This window comes from Rissa tridactyla, chromosome 3 (genome assembly GCF_028500815.1).
Source record: "Rissa tridactyla isolate bRisTri1 chromosome 3, bRisTri1.patW.cur.20221130, whole genome shotgun sequence".
NCBI classification, from domain to species: domain Eukaryota; kingdom Metazoa; phylum Chordata; class Aves; order Charadriiformes; family Laridae; genus Rissa; species Rissa tridactyla.
Window position 1 is genome coordinate 24,185,206 of NC_071468.1, and position 16,073 is coordinate 24,201,278.

Genomic DNA, 16,073 nt, shown 5'->3' on the forward strand with positions numbered 1-16,073 from the left:
TTTGGATATCTCATCTAATTTAGATTTGAAATGTGTTAGATTAACACCCTTAGAAATACTTGACTATACCTTCCAATCTGCACTGTAGTTGAATGATTAATCTGCACATACGAACAATATATTGTCATGTTATACATATATATCTATATATACACATACCTCAGTGCTAACTTTAGTACCCAATAATATCTTTCATTATACTAAAAAATTACATATTGCCTTAAGGCTTCTCTTGCTGGTGGAAACTGCAGCTGAAATTTCCATAGGCTCCAAATAGCAACCTAGATTCTGAGTACAAAAGGGGACATTTTGGCATTCTAGTTTCTAGGAACAGAGTACTTGGTCTCCAGTACAAATGGGAAGACACTTGTAGAAAAATTATGGATAACTGTACAAGAATTTCTAATATGACAACCTGCACTACAGCCTTTTAACACCTTTATGTTCCTGAATCCCAGGTTCTTTTGGCTCCCTTTTGGTACAGCTATTCAGAAATACTCTCTCCTTTACCTCCTAAAAGTTCTTCAGGGCTTCTCTTCAACTCTTACTTGTAGTGGTGCCAGAGAGCAGTGAGTTCCATATTAGTGAGAAGTCACAGATATTGTAAGAAATGTTTCTTTTAACCCCAATACACATATTATCACAGCCATGACATTTGCAGGTAGGGCTTGGAAGCTTACGTTTTTTCCTCTGGGATGACAGTTCACCGGAAAAAAAATTACCAGAATATTTGGAAGTTTTCAAATATTTAGGGATTTTGGGGGGAACTTTGAGCCAAACCTGGCACATAAGCATGAAATATACCACGGACCGTTAATATGCTACAAGAACTGCCAATTTTATTTTTATTACTAAAAGAGTTCACTCTAATTCACTATAATTGCAAACTGGAATACCACTGCCCACCACTCTGCTTTAGATTTGACTATAATTCTGAGTAGAAGAAGGTAATTTTCACTCCAAGTATTATTTAAAAACATGCCTTTTTGGCCAGGGAAAAAAAAAAAAAATCAGAAAAAGGAATAAATTAATGCCAGTATGAGTTTTTTTCTAAATGCTTTGCCATCTAGGCACTAAGTGGACTAAAGCTTCATTCTGCCTGCTGCATGTCTCACCATGACAAACCAGAATCAACACCACCATGCTCTAGAGCCACAATTTCAGATGCAATACCCATATTCTGACAGCCTCCCCTACAGCCTTATATAGCACTACTGCCTTAACTCTACATGCTTGTTTCGCCTCTGTTTATGGTGCTCAGCTTTCCTAAACTTCAAGGAAAGAATGTTCTAGATGAAGTCTACCACAAAAAATATCAATGGCCTTTGGTGTCCGCGTGGTAGTTATGACTTACCTAAAAGAAAAACAAGCAAATAAAAAAATCAAAACCCACTCACTAATTTGTTAGCGTGCAAAAGATTCTGCATACTTCCTCAAAATTAATATGGAATCCTGGCCCTTAAGACAAATTTTATCAGCTCTATTAAGAACTTGCAATGTGAGTTTTCTTCAAATAGCTTGGTATTTATGCACACTGACAACTGCAGACTTCCATCATGTAAAGCAGAGTCAATGAATACTTCACCTATTTTTCAGAATTCTTATTTAACTAGACAATTTTGTATGGGAACGACAAGAAAACAAATGGACCTTTTTGAAAAAACCCTTCAGGTTATTTGCCATAAACTGAGTATGTTAGTCCACACAAAGATGATAACATTGTCAACTTCATCTCTGACAAAATACAGTCCAGTGGCAATGTTAGCCTCCCAGTTATGATGGAGATATAGTCATCTAACTCTGTTCCCTTGAGCATCATCTCTGCAAGTACAAATCTATTTCCCCCACACTGAAGTCTTGTTAATAACTTATTACAGTACAAATACAAGTCTCGTGCATGTTACTTCAAAAGAAAATAGAAAACATTCATGACATTTTTGACATCGTGCATTTACAGTGGAACTTTAAAATAAAAAATATATATGAAGTGAACCATAAAAAGCCGTAAGCTATAGAACAATGTAATTCAAGGACATTCTGTAGAAAGAGAAAGCATTTCCTGGTAAAATTAAAAAACCAGGCATGAGGTAGGAACAAATTATGATATCAAGTGGTCTACAAATAGAAAAATCCGTGGAAATTTATAATGACAGCAATGATGAATGTACTCAGTGTTCTAGTTTGAACCAAGTGGGCCATTTCACATAATGCTTTACAGTAAATATAACCAAGCCTTTATACACTATTATTTTTATTCCCTGACATACACGTACCCCTCAGGAACTGAAGTCTAAAATACCCAGACTCTTGGCTTGGCAACGGCATAAATTTTTTATTTGGTGCTAGTTAGAATCTGACCAGAATCACAAATTCCTAAAGACAAAATGGAAATAAGAAAACAATCTGGGAAAGGAAAAGGGGAAAGGGAGAAATCAGTGAGACACATTCAAAAGAAATTGGGAAACATCACAAAAAACTATGTAAAAGTCCAAATAAGTTTCGTTTGCCATTTTGCGTTCCAGTTCCATAATTTATAAGAATCTTGGGCAACTTCTCATATGGCCTTTGTTTTTCAAACTGCTTGCATAACTTAGTATCTTCAACACTGATTAAATTTCCCCCCATTTCACCCAGCTCATTTATGAATATGCCAAACAGTTCAGACACTTCAGAGGTCTCTGTGGGACATCACCAGCCTGAAAAACTTTTGCCAGTGACAAAACCGGTCACATTCCTGCCATCAAAGCAAACTGCAGGTAGGCCTGCAAGTCACTAGGAGGAGCTACCCAACCTGAGACCCTCACCCTGATGCACCTGGGCTGGTGCAACAGCCTTGACTACAGGTGGGACACGGGAGGATCCCACACGACGTGGATGTCTGCTAGAAACGCTTCCCTCCAGCAGGGCACCTCACTGACAGCAGCCCAGCACCGCTGTCCTTCTCGGCTACCTTTCTCAGCTACCTCTGCCTTGCACAGAGTTCAGGGGTGGGAGAGCTGCATCTCATGAAAGAGAGAGAGGTGATGGTGCTGCATCAGGAGAAGCATGAGATCAGGCTGAAGAAAGCAAGTCTTGGACTCAGAGCACAACGCTCTGAATTTCTAATCCTCACCACAACACACCATTGACTCGGACCAACACGCTTCCTCACAGACAACATATACGTACTCAATCCTATTCTGAGAAGTGGTCTAACACCTTTTCAAGAAAGAAGCTGATGCAGAGAACCGGCCCAAGCTTTTTTTAGCTGAGTTTGTCAAAGTCATTTGCAACCATTCCAACGCAGGTTATCTATGGGTTGTGCTAAACCTTCTCCTAACATTACAAGATACACATGGACAAATGCATACATAGCAAACAAAAGAAAAAACCCAGAAGAAGGATCCAACAGCAATAGAGACATCTCAATGGCAGAAACAGAGGTCTGGAACAACACTTTGAAAGTAAGAGATGCACACAAAAACTATGTCATATAACTTCACAGGGTGAGACATTTTAAGAGACTCCAGGTGAAAGGAAAAAAAAAAATTCAGCAGACTAAAATACTGTACTAATTCTTGCACTTCACTCAATCTGTAAGAACAAAAAAAAAAAATCTACCTAAAAATTAAGTAAAGCATCTTTTAACAGCACAGGAGAAGAAAAAATGTAGTATGCAGAGGCAGGTACCATGCGTTTCACTGTCCCACCAGCCTGCCACGTGATCCAAGATGAGGGCAGGTCCCCTCACGTGCACTGACACAAGTACCATAAAGAGTAAAACTAGGAGAGAGGCACCACAACAGAGATGTGTCTGTCCCAAAATAATAAAAAAAATGCAGAACACGTATCATTGTGCAAAGTACTATAAGATAAAGAGTTATGAGAAAATCTTACCTGCAACATAGTCACCAAATCCAATGGTAGTTAAAGTGATAACCACAAAGTAAATTGCATCTAGTGTGCTCCAGCCTTCTATGTGCTTGAATATAACTGCAGGAAGAGCAACAAACAGCACGCAGCCAAACAGGATGAATATTATTGTTGAAATTATGCGAATCTTTGTCTGACTCACATTCCATTTCTGGAAAGGGAAGGGGAAAGAGAAGAAAGCCATCATTAACAAAACTGTACCACTGTATATAAGCACCTATCACCCACAGTGAGCACTATGTTGCTCAAGTGCATTATAATTCTCAAACAGGAAAATCAAAGCAGGGTTTTAATTTGAAAGGGTTTTTAAAGCAAACACAACTACCCTAGGAAACATTTGCTAGCAGGAAATGCAGAGCAGGGCTGGACCCTTCATCATGGCCAGGTTTGTGATCTGGGTGAGTGGTGTGTGTAGCATTCATATTAACAGCTGATCATGCTAAAGTTTTGAGTGGGGGCTAGATATTTGAGTGAGCTTCAAGTAGCACCTGCGATGTCTCTACTTCTGTGCATCCACAAATAATTGAATTTAAAAGGTGAATTTTAACCACACAGTTCTCCCTAATAAAGTAACTGGCTAAACAAAACCACAGAAAATAGAGCTGGAAGGGAGAGATCACCTCTCCCAAACCTGCCCCAAGACAAAACCAACCCAACTAAGCCACTGCAGATACATGACTGGACAGGCAATATATGATCATGCTTAACTGTTCTTGTCATCAGGAAGTTTTCATAATGCTTAACTTGCATCTCATCTCCTTCAGTTTAAGTCTAGTATTCATGGTCTTATACAAGGGAAACAATGAAATTCCTACTTTGCTCTTTCCGGCAAAGTTTTACAGAGGTTTTCATTCAGTCATATATTCTTCAGACCAAATAAACTAATTTCTTTCAGTCTTTCTTCACCCATCCAGTCTCGTTGCTATCCCTTGGTTCCAACCAACTAATCCATGTTTCATTAGGTGTTATACTCAAAACTAGATATAAAAAAAAAATAATCACAAAACAGAATGGAAGGATCCTTTCTTAGGCCTTATCCATTTATTCATTTATTTACACTCCTACTTATACTTCTAACTAAGATGTATGCTTTTTCACAGGAGTATGACATTAACCCATGTTACCTTATGAGCCCCTGGAGTCCTCAGAACATTTCTACAAAACTGTACCTAGACAGCTGTTTCCTGGCATGTAATTGCATATTTTATTATTCCTTCAAAGAGTACTTTGAATTTGTCCCTCTTGAATTGAATTCTACATATTCAGACTGCTTCTCGAAATTTTCAGGATCATTTTGAATTCTAATTCTGCCTTCCAACATTTAGTTCTCCCTAACTTGAGATAATCTATAGATTTAATGAACAAATTCCTTTATCCATTGTGTAAACTATTAACTAAATTTAACAGTACCAAAGCTAGAACAGACCACTGCAAAGTCCCATTTGACATGCCCTGCCAGTTTGACAATTTTCCTTTCAGTACAGATTTACATCCATCCAAAGCATGTTGGTTCAACTTAAAGTAAGCAAGGGATTGTACAAAACTGATAACTTTCACAAAAGGAGATAAAAAATGAAATCAGACTGTTCACGGTATGTGTTTTCTTCTATTTAAGTTTAGTGGCAATGGAGACTATGTTTTACAGTCAGCATGACCAAGGTCCAGCTTTTGTAACCCAAATCACAGCAGTAGTTTCGGTTATAGCAACATGAAATTCCCTGCTCTGACCCATCAGCGTCTCCCAGTTCTTTGTTTGGAGAACTAGTAAACAGAACAGGGGAGTGTTCCAGGCTGCAACATGTACATCAGTGTCTTCATTTGGAGATTGACAAAAAGGGGCAAGACGCTGCTTTTTATGTTGGGGCATTCTTGTTGTAGGGCTACATCTGTTACAAAAAAAGGAAAACCATTATCCCTATGAGCAACAAGCTGAGACACACACAAATTGGATTCAAATCTTTTGTACTTTTAAGCAAAAAATAAAATCCAGTGATAAACGAGCCAGAAAGGATAAAAATAAAATGTTCTTATAGAATGTTCTTGCCTTTTTTAGGTAAATCTCAATAGAAATGGATGTTATTCACCAGTAACTTGTCTGGACTTGAACTGATGTTTCAAAGTCAAAAATACCTGCCTTTTCTTAAAAAACCTTTCAAGCTTCTATTTACCTATTGCATAAGACTACTCAGTAAAGCCCCAGTTTGCTTTGCTTCAAAAATAAAGCCCCAGTTCGCTTTCCTCAGTAAAGCCCCAGTTTGCTTAGCTTCAAAAATAAAGCCATGGCAGACCCTTCCTATATAGAAAAGATTAGGACTTTTTGCAGAAAAAACAATCCTTCTAACACTTGCAGTGAGAACGCAAACAGCTACAAAGTCAGGCTGCCTACTAAGTATTCACCGGATATGACATTCTACGTATCAAAAGACAAATAGTATTTTAGATGTGTTTTGAACATTAGGTAATAGCTAAATCTGCAACAATTTATTAAAGGTTAGTAAAAGACCTAAATAATTAGTTTTATTAAGTTTTATTATGCCACTTATTCTATGCTTCAAAAATCTCAGTAAATACATTTTTAATAACTGCATTGTAAAGTACAACCTTAATAAACTTTTCTGCGTGTGAAACAGAGACCAAGGTAAGTAAATGAAGTTCCTCTGCCAGAATTCAAAGCATTTGGTTGCTAAGGACTGTCTATATAGCTGAACTTTATCCATATCTGCACAAGCTTCTGGTCTGTTTGACAGGTCTCTTCCTCTACTGAAGCTGTGCCACTTTGCATGAATAATTAAAAAGCAGTAGCCAAAGAAAATGAAGGGCATGAACCTCTAGGTCCTCTGTGTGATGGAGTTCAGCAGAAGAGGCTAAAAATACCTTAAACGGTAGAACATCCTACAGCCTGGCGAGGAGACCACAAAGAGGAGTCCAATGTCAGGGAAGCACCAAGAGGCTCTGTCCCCTTTAGGCTGTCCCGCTTCTGTAAATGCCCAAACCTTTAGCCACCTACAGACAAATCTGGAAACGTAGATGCCTACAGGCTGTAAGCATTTCCTCTGGTACAATGGCATCTGAACAGACATTTTCAGACTTGCGATTTTAGGCTCAGACACCAAAGGTCTTCTGTGAATCAACTCAAAGCAGCAGCAAAAATTTCCACGTCACCCCTGCAGCTCCACGCTTCCATCTCTCCGAGTCAGTGATTTCCTAACACAATCTATATGACAACCTTTAAAGGTAAGCATTACAGCAAGCTTAGGACTATAAGGGCAAAGCAAAAAATAAAATATTTTGGATCTTGTTCCTCTTCCCAAACATAATTATTGTAGAACATGTTGGGGTTCATCCAATTCTCAATTAACAATGCTCAGTAACATGTTCAGACTTTGCAAAGTTCTTCCCCGCCTTGTGCTAGACGTCTGGTTACAATTACTAGCTACACCCTGTTTTTCTGACTTTTCACTTCACTTGTTAACTTCAGAACATCAAGCAGCGCAAAGAAAAAACGAGGCAGTCAATATACTCACAACAAAGGTATCTTCTACTTTGGCAATTCCTTTTCCGAAGATCGTCCCTAGTTGATCTCCAACACCAGCCAACAGAAAACCAAACAGAGGAATTCCCAATAAGGCATAGATGATACAGAATATCTTTCCACCTTGTGTGCGTGGGGAGATGTTTCCAAAGCCTAAATTACAAACAACTTCAGATGTTTAAGAAGTTACATATATTACATTACACATTTTAAAAGGGCAGTTTGCAAACAGGTCCTACTAGGTTAACCATATGACACAGCAAACATTGTGAAGAATCAAATGAAAGTGTAGGTCATAAAATCCTCTTTGAGCTAAAATTAATCTGCTGCACAATTCACCAATTTTTTTTTTTCTATATATATTGTACATATACTGTGGAGAAGAAAAGCTCCCCCACTGGAGATTTTTTTATTATTATTAGTTAAATAAATGACAGCTTTTCTCATCTACCACGTGTAGTTAATACCAATCGGTTAAAATATGCCTTAGCCTCTGCTACGTGCAAATGTCTATTCCTGGATTCGTAATTGGCAGGCTGTGGTACTTGTAAACAAGATACGATTTTCTTTCAGATGTGCTGCGTTTCAAATTGAAGCAACCTGAAAAAAAAAACCACTTGAAAGAGCAAAACAGGGATTTTATAATAAATGGGATTGCTTAGAACCTTTGTTATTAAATGCTTTGATTCTTTCAGTGTTGCAAACAAAGCTTAGAGAAAACAGTTTACAGTTCACAGCTCTGTCCATTGGAAAGAGGAAATCATTTTGTCTTCACTGGCTTGTGAAAAAGAGCCCTCCGATATGCCTGGGACAGCTCGATTGCTGCTGGTCCACTTAAAATGGGGAAACGGGAATACAAAGAGCACAGGCCGCAACATCTGTGAAACACCCTGAGATGCATCTCCCAGGACTGGAATTTTAACGATTTGCCCAAGGTCGCCTAGGCAGAACCCTACCGACAAGCTTCATGAGCGTCAGTCCTTAGTTTTAATTCAGAAGCTTTTCTCCTCCAAAGGATCACTCAATGTTTTGAGGGAGCAGTGGGGCAGTTGTAGTAACACCCCAGCATTTTTGACATTGTTTTACTTCTCAGCACAATGTCCTTTTCCTTTGAAGGAAAAAGACTTACTTTGTCGGGGGGAGGGGGGGCTTTTTCTCAGAAAAAGGCTTATTTTCCATGGGGAAATTAAACAAAAGCATTTTTTAAAAAGTTACCTTTTTTGTAGGATAAAGTGACTTGTAAAGAAAAAACAAAATATTTTAACAAGTAATTGAGAAACTTTTCATATACACAAAAATCATTCAATGAAAATCCAGTTTTCATGTGAAAAAGATGATGGACAATTTTTATCAGCTCTATTGAGACCTTGCAATGTCAGTTTTCTTTTTAAAATAGCTTAGTATTTACGCACAATGACTGTAAGCTTCCACAACGCAAAGCACATTTAATGAACAGCTTACCTATTTATCAGAATTTTTATTTAACTACTTTGCGCATCTTGTTTTAACATAAATACAGCTTTTCTTTGTGAAATCTATTATCTTAATTTTTGGTTCTGCTCTCCTGTAGGTAAGCTATATGAAAGCTTTGTCAAAAGTACTTTTTCCTTTCAGTGCACAGGAGACAAAGCTGCCCCTCACGCAACTTCATTTAAAAAAAGTACATCACATTTTGAACGTATTTTACTTCTAGATATTTTGCCCTAATAGCTGTTACCAGATAGTAATTGTGCAAACAATAACTGCAATGTTGATAGAGTTAACTTAGATAAAAAAAAGTTAAAAGTTCCTATTTTCCCCAAATCATGACTAATAAACCCTGTCAAACTAAACATAAAGGACAAAGTTACAGGAAACATCATCAATTACAGGTCACGGAGTCCTCCAACTTCATAAGTTTTTCCTGCACTACTATAATAAAAAGAGTCTGTCTCAGGCAAGTGGAATGAAGTCACAGTGCCTTTAGTCCAACCTAATATCTCTCCCTAACCCAGAGCCAGGGCTAAAATTACTGATTGTTATAATTCAGGAAATTCCAGCTCCACTAAGTTCACTCTGTCCCTTCATGCACCAAGCAGGAAAGACCCTTGAGTTTTAAAATAAAATTAGCTCATCACCAACCAAAAAGGGACAAACAGATCCAAGCTACTCTGCTTTCATAAGTGTGCGTGTTTATGCATCAACAGGAGCCTGAATAGTTGCCAGGGTGTAATTCCTGAGGGGTCTTAATGCAATTCAGAATCTGGGGTCTGGATATACCAGATATACAAAACTCATACTAAGGGATTTGGAAATTGTTGTCCCTTTTTTAGTTTAGAGAACTGTATTCACTTGCTCTACAAAAGTGGTGTCTCGTAACGGTGACAAAATACCAGCCCAGTGAAGCACATGCCAAGCAGGCAGTTTTACTTGGTTAGCTTCATAAAGCAAGCTGGCATTTTCTGTGCATCCCACAGCTATAACAGAGACAATTGCTGCTGCGGCATACTTCTCATCTGCTGCTAATCGGTATGAGGACAAGAAGTTCACGTTCAGCTCTATATATTCTTCTCCCTAATCAGAGTCACGTCTCGCTCAAGAAAAGGATGGTACCTCACTTCTACACTCACAAATTCTTGCTTTTCATCCTGAAAAATGACAAATGCGTTTTCTTCTATAAATGACAAAGGAAGTCTTGCATTATTAAATACACTTTAAAAAAAATCTCACACATGACTGGGTAAAACAATACTCCAACAGGTAGTAGTTTATCTCTGTCCAGATGCTCACTGCACATAATACAAACCATGTCACTCTCATAATAGGACAGGTACTTTAGTGAACTGATCTACCACGGGGTGTCCATCACACATTAATCATATTTCCTACAGTCATGTTTCATAACAGTCTGCTGCTGTACACCACAGCCTACTTTGCGACTTACAAAAATCGTCCTTACATCCTACTCTCAGTTTCTCCAGCGAAAAGCTAATCCACCATTTATGCAATGGGAGAGAAAACATATTTATATTTCATACGGTTGATGTAATTCCTGAGGGAGTTGTCTCAGAAAAGTACTATTCCTTTCTTTGAAGAAAAAAAATAAATCAGAAGAACCCTGCTGCTAGGTAAAACCAAAGGAAAACTTCATTTTGGGGCACTATGCCTGGAGAAGAACACATGGCCACAGGAATGCCACCCTGTGTATCACCCAGCTCTTCTCCACACACAGGGCAGGAACGCCTGGCACCGCTGCAGCAGCTCCCTGGCACAGTGGTGCCACTTCAGAGTTCCCACTTCTGCTCCAGAGGCCAGTCTGTCTACAACTGTCTCACTCATGGAGGGACCTGGGGTACTCGGCCACATCACACCATGCTCTCTGCCCACTCCTCCCTCCCAACTGTTTGCCCAGAGGGCACGGGGTCGGCACACACTGCAATCGTAGGGGCAGCCTCAGTACCTCGGTTACTCTTCACTCCTTCAGTCCCGGGCAGCTTTTCTCTTCCTCTGGTTCTATAAGGTAGGCAGCTCCTAGAACCAGCTGGTTCCCCATTAAAACCGTTACGCTTGCTTTTGAACGTGGACACAAACTAAGCACTCGATTTGAACTTGCTAAATTTATCATAAAGTTTCCCTCAAAGAGCTTTCAACCAACACTGTCTGCAATGAACAGTGCAGAGTACAAAATCTAACTTGCAGAATGGGATGAGTTTCACCCAAGACAATGTCCATGCCGTTTTCAGACTGTCCTTCCCAATGCACCCCCTCACTTCACTTCAACAACCAGGAGCACGATTTGCCTCCCAGTTTCACCAAATCCCTTTCATGTCCTGCTAAATGCTTAGCATGCCTTTAATGCCCCAAGGATTTTGTGCATTTAGAATACGTTGTCCCTGACAAGGAGCTGTGGAGAAGAACTGCATTTTAGAAGGAGCTTCCGGTAACCCCTGAGTGAATTAAGAAGAAAAGGCCATTGTAAATAGATTCTAATTGCTCCATCCAAAAAAATAACATATTCCATGGTTTCAGCTCCAAAACCCTTACAGCCTCCAAGATTCAAATTTGATTCAAAAGGAACTTCAGACCCTTTGGTTGGCTAGAGACAGAAGCAAGGATATGCAAAATGAAAAGACAAAAAAAAAATAAGACTTTATAGGCATTATTTTTTATTTTCATGTCCCCTTTTTTGAGATAGTTCTTTGAGGATGAAAGTGTCTGTAACTTTTCCATCCAAAATAGATTTGCTATTAAGTAGGAATTAGTAACTTTGATAACTACAAATATATTACCGCTTTTGAGCAAAACGATGTTTGAAGCTTCAATTTCTAGTTGGTTCCCCACCCCCCCACCCCACCCACCCCAGGACAAACAATAGGTTATATTGCAAATATGGAAAAGTTTGAAGTGCTAGAGATTCTCACACAATTGACAAGACACACTTTTTTCCAAATGAGAAACAAAACGGTCTTTGCATTCAAGCCTTCATAAAAAGGAAGACTGGCAACCAATGTAAATAAAAAAAAAAATACAATTTCTGTTTGAAGTAGAGAAAAAGATCCCTTTGCTTTCTAGTTAACCGGTATCTCAGTCTTTCAGAAAGCTCTTTTAGATCCACATTTTCAAAGCCGAGGTAGAAGAATAGAGACTCCAAAAGAATATATTTTTACAGAAAATTCCTAGACAAAGCGGGGCATCTACTGAAACTAGATGGCTGCAATTAAGTATTTCTCATGTGAGAGATTATAGGTGCTTTTGAGAGTTCTAGGACTAGATTTTACTTGCAAAATTGACTGGAAAAGAGTGTCACCACTTATGATTCATTTATATCAAATAGCTCAAGTGGGATTGAAAGGTCTGGGGAAGGTTTGAAACGTTTTCTTTCCAAACAAGAAAATGTAAATTCAAATACCAGTAAATGTTTTCTCACTGTTTTTGACATACCTCAGATTACACAAGACATCATTCATCAGGTAGCAAACAAAGTGAAAATTATATCGAAATAATGTCATATATTTTGAGATATGAGAAACTACTCTCAGCTGTAGGTTTGGATATGTGGGCAATTGATGAAAGAGTTCAGTACTGAAAGATAAACGACTCGGTGAACACGCACGCCCTTAATTACACAAAACCGGATTCCAGAAACTTGACACTGAGAAGATTGCATAGCCTCAGAAGAAAGGCTGAGCTCTCTGCTGCCGAAACCCACGAGGCCGGAGGCAGGTGAACCGGCTGCCGTGCCCTTGGCTTCAGCCACCGGACACTGCGTGCAGCTGGTGGCGGTGTTGCCGTAGGTTCACATCCACCCAGACTATGCAGCTCAATTACAGTGATTACCCTTTTCAAAGGGCATACATGTGTTTTGATACTGAATGTCAAATTGATTTTAAGAGATCAAAAGATGCTTTTTCTAGGCCCCGAGGAGCTAACTGACGAAATCTTTATGAAAGGCACCTCGCTGAATTTCTAATAGCTAAGATGCTTTTTCCCTTTGGATTGCCACTTGGGCTCAGAAGATGAGCATGAGATACATGCCTGCCCATCAGTGCCAAGGCAAAGATATGCACTTATTCATAGATGAATAAGATACCCCTTTTAGCATAAATAATGGTCTGGATATAATCATTAAACAAAACGGCAGTATATATAGCCAGTATATATACCTGGCTATGCGGAAATCTCTGCATACACTGCAGAAATACTGAACTTGCTTGTTTGTGTTCACTGTGTGGAAGTGTCCTCATTTTTACACCCATGTCCTTTCCTTTCCTCCTCTTAACTCTGTCCTACACTCCAAAGTTTGACATGCTTGTGTATGCCCATGTCATATACATATATATTTACAAATAAATACGTCATGGGGTTTTATGGCTTTAGTTAGTAATAGCATAAGGGCATTTTTAGTCTTTCATGTGTCTACCCTCCCAACATTGTGAAGTAGCTAGAAAGTTCCTATTCACCTTTTTACAAATAGGTAAGTTAAGCACAGAGAGAAGGAAAGTCCGTAACATTTAGGTACATAGCTCAAACCAAATCTGTGGCTGAGGACCACATATTCACATTACATCGACTCTTAACTAGGGAACGTTTGGCATCTAAAGTCCTTAAAGGACCTCAGTCAAGCTTGTCTGAGGCCACAAAGAAATCTGTTGTGAATACTTACAAAATCTATGAGCTCCCTTTCTGGCAGAGCCAACGCACAGCCGCATGTGCATGCATGTCTACTCCTGAACAGAGTGCAAGAGAATTTGAAGGCTGAAAAAGGACAAAGACTACCTGCAAATCTGAATACTTGGATGAATTCAATATGAATACACTTGCAGTGAAAGCACAATAGTTCTGCGTTACATATATACATGAATTCTTTCACACACGGACATACTATAACTGTATCTTACAGCCATTGCTCACAAGCTGTTGCCTGTGGATCCCATTATAGGTATGCAGCTAATGCTCCTCCTCCAAGTTAATTCTTCAATTTAAAAGTTAAATACTTTTCTGCACATGCAATTGATGAAATTGCTGCATGACTCTTGCTGAAGGAAGTGCCCTGTGCAATAACACACAGGTGAAGGTACCTCTGTTTTAAACTGCAGCCTGCATTGAAACTGAAAACCTCTGGTTTGCATAAGTTAGGCATAATTTCTTTATCACTCATTATAGCTTCTAGAAGCCGATTCTCTAGTCAGTGATTTGGGAACCACTTTGTCACAAAGTACTGCTGTTTACTTAATATCATTGCTCAGCATAGCACTTCCTCTGGTATTACCTGAATTCCAACCCACAAAATTCTGATTTTTAGCACTGATCCATAATTCTGTGTCACTGAAATTTCAATATATTATTTTGAAGGTTATAACGTTCTGCCTCAAGCCTGAAAAAAAAAGGTTTTATTAAAAAAAAAAATTGCAATACCAATACCTCTCTTTTTCAACTATGAATAGTAACAGGAAAACCTAGACTGACATTAGTAAAACGTGTAATAGTCAAGAATTGACAAGACAGAGGCTGATCTCCTTTCAGCAGTTTCTTTTCATCTGTGTTCTGTGGGAGCAGTAATCAAATCAATAAAACTTCTAAAAGAACAGGCTATAAATATTCATAGAAAATAAGTTTCCTTCAAGTCAAAGTGCTGTGCTGGAGAGGTAGAGGAGAATTGTAAGGAAAGTGTCTGTATGGATACAGAAGCTGTTGCAGTATTGGATAACTCACATTCAGTTGCTAAGGCAATTTCTCAAGGAACTGTGTAATAATTGCTAGAAGACTTTTAAAAGCTTAAATATCAATTCAGATAGGTCTGCCTCCCAGTACAGGTTCTTCATTTCATTGAGCTGTCACTTTGCCCAGTGAAGAGTATCTACTTCTCATCAGTAGTAGGACTTCTGTCCCTTTTTCAATTCATAGAATCATAGCATGTGTTGGGTTGGAAGGGACCTTTAAAGGTCATCTAGTCCAACCCCCCTGCAGTAAGCAGGGACATCTTTAACTAGACCAGATTGCTCGGAGCCTCGTCAAGCCTGACCTTGAATGTCTCCAGGGATGGGGCCTCCACCACCTCTCTGGGCAACCTGTTCCAGTGTCTCACCCCCGGCATTGTGAAGAACTTCTTCCTAATGTCTAATCTAAACCTACCCTGCTCTAGTTCAAAACCATTGCCAATTATTTCTTTTTTTGTTGTTATTGCTTGCATTCATTTTACTTCTTATTCTAGTAAAATTGAATCAGCTCCAAAACCCAAAAACTCCCACTTGCATTCTTCCTTTAAGTGAGATTGCTCCATGGGAGCAACACGCCTGGCTAACACAGTTAGCAAAAACATAATGTACTTTAAAGTAAGAAGTTAATAGTTCATAATATCATGAAACTTTTACTACCCACATATTCTTAATCAAGTGTAAACACATATCAAACGTGACAAAGTGACACTCGTTCTGCACCAAAGTCATGAGCAATATCTACGTGCATAAAAAATACATTGATACAGGTGATCAACAGAAAAACAAGAATTGCCAATTTTAGAGATACTGACAAAAACAATCTGTGAACAATTTTTCTGACACTGTGACTTCAATGCAGATCTGAAATAACTTTTTTCTAGAGTTTGGGGGCTTTCTTTTAATACCTTTCCTTTTCGTTCCCTATAAGTAACTGAAGAAACAGGCTTGCCTTTTTATTTACAAATAAAGCAGTTCTTGGTGCTGGGTAAAGCAAGCTCTTGCTGGCCTCTCCGTCCCAAGTACAAAGCAGTCCACATTGCTTTCCAGCAGAGTTAAACCATACCCTGCCTGTACATGTTTCTGTCTTCCCTACAAATAATAAAACACAGCAGAAGCGTTAGCAAATTAAGGACTATGGCAGACTTACAGCAACAAATGAGACATGAACAGCTAAAATATGTCAAGTCTCCCACAGTTGCCCTTTCTCTTTAGGAGCACCGCTATTCCCGGAGATGAGGACATCCAGTTTCTCTGTGAAATATGTTCTGTGCCAGCACAGGTGTTCTCTAAACACACCCTGGTTTCAGTGAAGTCACAGATTTAAAACAAGAACTAAAAATCCCACAATTCTACAATCAGCAGACTTGAACCTCGGATCCTGTTAAGCTGATACAACTGGACAAAATGAATGCGGGTACCTTGACTGATTATGA

At 38.9% G+C, this 16,073-nt stretch overlaps 1 protein-coding gene across 3 annotated transcripts in view; it reads right to left on the reverse strand.

The window, feature by feature from the left end:
• KCNK2 (potassium two pore domain channel subfamily K member 2) overlaps positions 1-16,073 on the reverse strand; it is a 148,538-nt gene that overhangs the window by 21,313 nt on the left and 111,152 nt on the right. For all 3 annotated transcript variants that reach the window (XM_054195404.1, XM_054195402.1, XM_054195405.1), the window contains 2 exons: positions 7,437-7,597; positions 3,877-4,063 (listed from right to left, as the gene is read on the reverse strand). In XM_054195404.1, the coding sequence (XP_054051379.1) occupies positions 3,877-4,063; positions 7,437-7,597 (348 nt within the window). The remainder of the gene's footprint in view (positions 1-3,876; positions 4,064-7,436; positions 7,598-16,073) is intronic.